At 38.7% G+C, this 8050-nt stretch overlaps 1 protein-coding gene across 1 annotated transcript; it reads left to right on the top strand.

Annotated features, from left to right (window-relative positions):
• Positions 1-6712, top strand: LOC126809693 (uncharacterized). The gene is made up of 8 exons (XM_050534420.2): positions 1-303; positions 967-1207; positions 1406-1537; positions 2248-2361; positions 3045-3230; positions 4119-4251; positions 5246-5376; positions 6187-6712. Exons 1-8 carry the CDS (start codon positions 1-3, stop codon positions 6678-6680), a joined length of 1734 nt encoding a protein of 577 aa, XP_050390377.2. The 3' UTR covers positions 6681-6712.
• Positions 6713-8050: the final 1338 nt, after the last annotated feature.

The following is an 8050-nucleotide window of genomic DNA, read 5'->3' as shown; positions in this document are numbered from 1 at the left end:
ATGGAGGAAGAGAGATATGTGGCTAATATTATCGAGTTTACGGGTGGATTTACAGTCCACGTTGACGAAGATGCAATCAAACCACAAAAGAGAACAAAGAAATCTATTCAAAAGTTCGGATACGTGTTGGGCGCAACCATTGGTACTGGCTCTTATTCAAAAATTAAAATTTGTCACTCAAAGAAATTAAACGACAAAGTTGCCGTCAAGATCGTGCACAAGAAGAGACTTCCTCCAGAATACATCGACAAATTTGTTCCCAGAGAAATAGCAATCCTTCAAAAATTGGAGCATCCCGGAGTTGTAAGTAAAGTTGGTTTAAAATTTCTATTTCGGTTTTTAAAGCGATCTTTTGAGATATAATTCTACAATTCTACGTCATTTGGCAGACAGTCGTGTGTGGGTTACTTCAGCATGCTAGTTTTACCCGTAGAATCATGATATAGATAATGATCTTGTACGCACTGCATCCGACGGCTTTCCGACGTGGTTTCTTCTTGTCAGTGTTGCAGGACGGAGAGCCTGACAAGGACAGTTGTCTAGTCGTTCGGATGGAACGAAAAACCGAGATCCCGTGTATACATTGGCGTGCACGTAAAAGGTTCCCTTGGCAGTTGGAATTCGATATAAGAGTAGGCCATACGCCCATAGTGACGCTGTCCGGGCAAAATTTCCCTCATAGCACACTGTATGACGTATGCCCGTCTTCATTAGCCCAGTATAGGAGCAGAATAGAAGGACGTCAAACCCCATTTCATTTCATTTCATTCGCATCCGACGGATTTAATAATGGCCTCCAGTTGTTAGATTTAGTAGTTTTGGAATTCGTTGGCAACTCACACCGGACCTTCTTTCCCCATGCATCATCCATCATTGCGCTACCTGAAATTAACAAAGTTTTTTATTACTGGGGAAATAATTATTTCAGAACTATTTTTGTCTCTCAAGGTTGTATTATATTTATAGATGCAACTAATAGAGGTTTTTGAGACGGAGAATACTATGTATTTAGTAATGGAGTATATGTCACGTGGAGATTTGTTAGATTATGTTAATAGTGTAGGTAATCTACATGAAGCTGATGCTAGACGACTGTTCCGACAGTTAGTCGATGTTGTAGCCTATCTCCATGGAAACCAAATTTACCACCGTGACATCAAACTTGACAACATTCTGTTGGATCAAAATTATAATATACGCCTATCAGGTAAAATATTTTATTCACAAATTTTCAGAATTAAATACCAGCCGCCGTCTGTTATGTTTTATGTTCATAAGCTTCTTTTAATTATTTGGTTTTAATATTTATATAATTTCTGAAGGTCACAAAACAGATTGAACCCAAACTTCACAGTCTCTGAATAAAGTTGATACGCATACATTTGGGATTTGTTTTTTAATTAAGATTTTGGCTTCTCAAGATTTAACCCACAACGTGAAGAACTACAGACATTTTGTGGATCTTATTCTTACGCAGCTCCTGAAATTCTTGATGGTGAAAAGTACAATGGTGCTAAAATAGATATATGGAGTATGGGTAGGTGAACATAGTTGTGCAGAACACAAATTTAACTTTTATTGTGTTTTCCCCATCTTGTGACATTTTACTTATATTACGATCTATTCCGCTTTTTCAATATGATTGAGAATGGGAGAAAATTTGACCTAATCTCTCACGTAGCATTTGTTCGATTATAGTCAATCGTCGGATGAGGAAAAACAAAACCATACTCACAAACCAGGAATGATTTTTTTTAAAAAAAAGATTTAAAGTAGATGACCACAATATAGAAGAATATGCGATAATAATGCTGCCCTGGCAGTTTTCCAGCAATTTTTTTTTTTTTTTTGATGGAATGTTATACGGCACTGTACAATAATTTCGTGTTTTTTTTACAAAATTGGGTACAATGCCCACTCGATACAAACTAGGTCATTTCGCGACTAACACATGGTTCAATTTTATTTCAATAATTCGCTTGCGCGTAGGGGTCTTTAGCAATGGGAGGAAACCGGATGACCCGGAGAAAACCCACGAGGTGGGAAAGGCGACCCTACTCCTTGTCACGGACAGACCTTATGATACAGCGCACACAGGGCTCACACTGCGCTTTCGATTTTTTTCCGCCAAAAATGATGATAATTTTAATAAAAAAAACAACCACACGTGTTAACCAATCGGCCATCCAACCCCGCTATAATTATAAAATATATGACATAGTGTAGTAATTTGCTTGTTATTATAAGGTGTATGTTTATATGGTATGTTAAATGGCAAACTACCATTTCGTGATACTGATGTCGATGTGCTGAGGGAAGGTATGAAAGAAAAGATCAAATTCTACAAATTTGTATCAAGAGGTATGTTTAATCTTTAAATCGCCCCAATATTACCCCACCCCACCCTCCGACTCAACCAAATGTTCTCTCTACACGGTCTAGGTTATATGTGAGCTGCTCCCACAAAATCAGGCTCTTGGTCATTTTTATAAAAATCGAGCTGGCAGCATATTTGAATAGTCCACAGCCTAAGCTTTCCAAAAATGCAATGCAATTCTTTTTTAATTTGTCATATACATTGTATATATATCATCTGGAGTTGGGTTCGGCTCATTCACAGCAACAAGAAGGCACACAGTTTATGTTTGTTTGCCCGTAGTACAAAATGAAGTTGTACGACAAGCACCTGGTTTCGTGGGAGCGGGTCACATATGATTCCATTTTATCTCAATTGCGTCCGTACTTTGTAACGTACACGCACACAGTTTTTACGCAATACACACCTCTCTCGATCTTCACACCCCTCTCACACTGTACACCCATCTTCCACAGCATACCTTTCTCTCAATGCTGCTGATTACAAATTTTATGTCTGGTCTTAATTAGAAAATCAGCTGATAGCAACATATTTTGCCCTAAAAATAAGCCCTAATTAGGAGTTACAAGGTCCTAATTAGGGGTATCAATATCTCCTTATATTATAACGTAGTATCTCCTAATTAGCACTGTATTTTGCCCAAATACGCTTCTGTGTGTAAGTATAGCTTATATAATATTGTACGTTTTGCTGTTTCTGCATTTTTCAGATGGACGTGATTTAGTACGTGCTATATTAGAGCCTAATGTTAAAAAACGTTATAGTATAAAAGATATAACACATAGTAATTGGATGTGTCGTCCTATTAAAACTGGCGGCACCATGTCAATGTCATCACTGGCCGTAGCAGCAGGTTAGTAATTACATTCAAAAATATCATCAACTTTATTCGCTGTGTGAAATTCAAAATAAATGACGTGGCATCGGATGTTTTTAAAAGAGTAAGCATCCCCTGTCTCGTGAACAAACCCCAACAGTCCTTACAGCTGAATGAAGTAGATCGCGTTATATTCTTCGAGAAGAATTATAGAATTCAATAGAGGGGGTTCAAAGTTGCCCGGTTGATACTATGAATTCGTGCAGGATCAGGGTCTGCCAAGGAACAGCGTCTTGTCGTAGGGATGGGACTAAAACCCATCGTGTACATACAGGCATGCAAGTAAAAGAACCCTTGAAGGTTGGATGGGGATCACGTGGCTAAGTGGGTAAGACGCTGGCTCGCTAGCCTGGAGGTCGGGTGTTCGATCCCTGCATTGGCCGAGAAAGTTCATCCCGATTTTCCGGCGTGGTTTCCCCCTGTCCGTCGTTCGGATGGGACGAAAAACCGAGGTCCCGTGTACACATTGGTGTGTACGTAAAAGATCACTTGGCAGTTGGAATTCGATATAAGAGTAGGCCGTTGCGCCGCTACCCGGGCAAAATTTCCCTCATAGCACACTGTATGGCTTATGCCCGTCTTCATTAGCCCAGGTTAGGAGCAGAACAGTAGGACGTTAAACCCCATTTCATTTCATTTCATTTCATTTTTGAAGGTTGGAATTCGAAATAAAGAGTAGGCCGTAGTGCCGCTATCCGGGGAAAAATTCGCCCCAACGCATACTGTATGGCGTAAGCCCGTATTATATAAAATATTCCCATAATATATTCGTCTGTTATTGTTTATGCACGATAATCAGAAGCATCCTGTTATATGGATGGTGCTTTTAATAAAAACTAGCGGAGTTGTATTCTTTATTTACAGTAACGAGTGAAACCTCCAATCAAGCTAGCTTAGATCTCAATGCCGAGCATGGATTTTCGTGTGCACAGAATACGAAGGAACAAAAACCAAATAAAGTATCTGGTGTACTCAGATCTGTTGCTATCAACCATTCGTAAGTTTTAACATTTTGTTTTCAAATATCATACCAATCCATGCATATCGGGGACTTTTGGTGATATGTGGGTTTACAATGAATGGACGAAGACGGACATACACCGTACAGTGTGTGTTTTACCAGGGAAATTTTGATCGAACAATGGTCAAGGGTTCTATTACGAGCACACAAACGAATACATTGGACCTCGGTTTTTCGTCCTATCCGAACGACCGGGCGCCGTTTCTTGACAGACCTTCCGTCCTGCACCACCGGCCATGGGCGTCACACATGGGGGGGGGGGGGTCCGGGGGGGGGGTCTGAATATACTTGGACCCCCCCCCCCCCCCAAATTTAAATAGTAGGCCGAAACTCCTATTTATTTACAACAATTATTAGGATTAGTTAAGATTCTATCTGTATAAAACCTGTACATATCCCAATATGGTTTACATTGCTATAAACACAGAGATAATCATCCTGGAAACATGTGTGAAGTGAAAAGTACCTGTGTTCCATAAAATTGTGTCTAGTTAGCCTGTCAGTAATATTTTGTTAATTTTTTTCTGCCACTTATCAGAGTGAATCGCATGTAGGTACCCAAAAACATAACCGCCTAAACCAAATATTTATCGCCCGCTCAGCCAGCAACGTAACCATAATGCTTTTGCACGCGGTGTCTTGATAGACAGCATGGCCACATGGTGTTTGTTTATATTTTTTAGGGGTTTTAAAAAATGGGTTAGGGGTTAGGGTTGCGGACCCCCCAATATATATTTCACGGCTACGCCTCTGCCACCGGCAATGCGAAACCACGTTTGAAGATCCAGAGAACTTTCTCTCCTGGTTAGTGACTCAGTTCCTGGCTCTTACACACTGAGCTTCCTTAGCTCTCTTAGGTCAGCAAATTAAAATCCGGGGTCCGTCTTCTGAAAGATGTTGTATTTGGACTCTTAGTGCATACAGGAACAATCGAATAACTATTTTAACATTCATAAATATTTTACACCAGAACTGGTGCGAGCAGTGTGAATTTGGAGAATGTAAAAATGCCGTTAAAGAAAGCTTCATCAATTGAAATGACTACTGGTGTTAGTGGACCTGCAGGAAGACGTATAAGTGTTCAACTCGGAATAATGCCAGGTTTAAATTTTAACTTATTTCACTAAGCCAACTGTTACCGAATATATTTCAGTAATATAATGCAAAGTTAGTAACGCGAATTTATCGTTGTGCTGTTCTGGCTTAGAGGTCATTTCTCCGCTACATCCAAAAATGTACTCAATTTCACTTCAAAACCTATACTATCGTACTTGAATAAAATGTTTAATTCAAGGACACACGGATCCCAAACCAAGTAAAGTGATGATCGAACATGCAACTCTATAAACTGCAAATCGAGATCTAACTGGCTGTTCTGTTTCTCTCCATATTTATAGAATAGAGAGAGAAAGGGGTTTAATGTCCACTTGACACAAACTAGGTCATTTCGGGACTAACATATGGTTCAATTTTCTTTCAACAATTCGCGTGCGTGTAGGGGTCTTTAGCAGTGGGAGGAAACCGGAGGAAACCCACGAGGTTGGACAGGTGACATTACTCCTTGTCACATACAGTGGGGGAATCGAAACCACGCCAGTTGACTCAATGACAGACCTTATGATACAGAGCACACACGCTAACTATTCGGCCATCCAACCCCCCTGTATATAGAATAATATCTACATTATATATGTATATGCATTGAGTGAAGGGTCAGTTGATCAAGATACATAGCTAGGGATATATGACAATTGTGTCAAACCCGCAAAACTGATTAGATCGAATGCCAGGGTTGGAGCAGAAGAGTTGGACGTTAAACCCCATTTTATTTCATAATAGCCCAGGCTATTAAAATGCGAAATTCAATGAAAATTTGATAAATTACGATTATATTATACAATGTAATTTCAGATGTTGCCCCTGAAGTCGTAAAAGCGGAGTCAACATTGACACCGGCTTTGGCACCTATTGCCGAAAAACCAAGTCGTGGATTAGTATCGAAGTGGGGAGCCGCAATGGGGGGAGAAGAGACTAATAAATCGGGAAATGGAAAAGCTAATTTTAAGAAAGCTCTTAAGGCACTGACTAAATTCAAGTGTGTGGTTCAAGTGGTAACCGCAACCAAAAGATTTAAAAGAGGTCCTCTAACTACCATTCTCACTATCCCGCAAGAAAAAGCAATGGAGAGGATGATAGAAAAAAGACACAGTCTACAGTTACAGGATTTCAAGCACCTGGCTCACACAGATGGTGCCAAAGTAGCCAACTTGTGCTCAGCGGACGTTCGCAAAGAAAGTTTACTGAAGAAAAAAAGTTCCCAATTTATGGAAGAGTCGGAGAGACTACGCCAAGAGAAAGTTGAAAAAATGGAAAATACCTTCAATATACTAGGTTCCAGTGTTTAAATAAATGATTATAAGTAAATTTCTATAGGTCTTAGATTTTTCAGAAATAGTGTATTTCGTGTTACTATGAGGGAAGAATTTAAAAGTATGTTTATGATGAAATAATCACTATTATAATCATTACTGAAAATTTTAATTGTGTAACAATTTTTGTTATTTTAATTAATGGTCATGTTTTAATCAATTTTTAATTTAACTAAATTTTTTCAGATGTAAACAGAGGCTAAAGAGGGAGGGGACCCTTCGGGACTAAATCTTATGAATTATCTTTCCATTTCAAAAGTTCTTAAAATGTGAATCCATTTTGATTCAAATACTTTCCAAGTGACATAACATTTTTGTCACAATCCGAATCATTCTTGAAAACCTCAATTATTTGTATGTAACATTACTACTCAAGTGTTTTTCGAGATTAAAATGCTTTCTCCCACGTTGTGTTTCTAACATAGGGAGTAACTCATTTTACGGTGTGTAAATGAATGATGGACATAATCAGCATATATGACCGAACTAGAACCCATGGCAGCAATTTAGTAGGACTTCTAATGTGCCCTGGTCCCCAATAACTATGTCTGGGACGCCTACCCGCTACTTATAGATTTCCATTTTAAAGATCCATTATGGGACATTAGATAAAGAGCTGCCAGTTCTCACTATTATAGTTAAAAACTATCCAAATTGATCCACTCTGAACCGAGATTTTAGCTTTTGAATTTTAGGCCTAGCCTCTCATCATTACTAAAGTCGGTACGATAAAATAAACATAGTCTTGATCATCCATTTTTGGATTAAACCATCAATGAGCGCTGAGCAGCAAATCGGATTCAAATCCAGTAAATATCACAGGCTAGCGATGACATCGAGAGTTGATTATGGTCTTGATATTAATTTAATAAATGTCTAATTAATAATTTAGATAACATTTCAGGCCTAAAGAAAGACCTGAAATAGGCAGATTTAGCTCTTGCATACTATATGTATAAGTTATTTTAGGACAAACATATGGTAAATCTTTATTCAGTATTTTTTCTGCTTTTTCTAGCCTGTGTAAAGGATGCTGTACATTCAAATAGGGGCAAATTGAGACATTAGGGGGAGGGGGTATTTATTGTTCTTTTATCGATTCTATCGGTTTTCAGCTTATTTGCTGTGCACATTTTAGAAAAGAACTGTCCTTAGTTATAGAAGATATCAAAAGGTCTAACAATGGTTCAAATGGATGCTAATGCCTTAATGCTTGGATATGCAGTAAGCTCATGTAAATGTAGTTGTACTGTGAATGATAAATAGAAGGGGAGAGAGAGAGAGAGAAATGGGGTTTAATGTCCACTCGACACAAACTAGATCATTTCGGGACTAACACATGGTTC

Source organism: Patella vulgata, chromosome 2 (genome assembly GCF_932274485.2).
Source record: "Patella vulgata chromosome 2, xgPatVulg1.2, whole genome shotgun sequence".
NCBI classification, from domain to species: Eukaryota; Metazoa; Mollusca; class Gastropoda; family Patellidae; genus Patella; species Patella vulgata.
This window is presented reverse-complemented; position numbering and strand designations above follow the sequence as displayed.

Bases quoted from the DNA above. Each gene is read 5' to 3' on its own strand.
- LOC126809693 (XM_050534420.2), top strand. From the start codon at position 1: ATGGAGGAAGAGAGATATGTGGCTAATATTATCGAGTTTACGGGTGGA. The intron at 304-966 runs GTAAGTAAAGTT...TTATATTTATAG, and splicing joins AATTGGAGCATCCCGGAGTT to ATGCAACTAATAGAGGTTTT. The intron at 5,377-6,186 runs GTTTAAATTTTA...ATGTAATTTCAG, and splicing joins TCAACTCGGAATAATGCCAG to ATGTTGCCCCTGAAGTCGTA.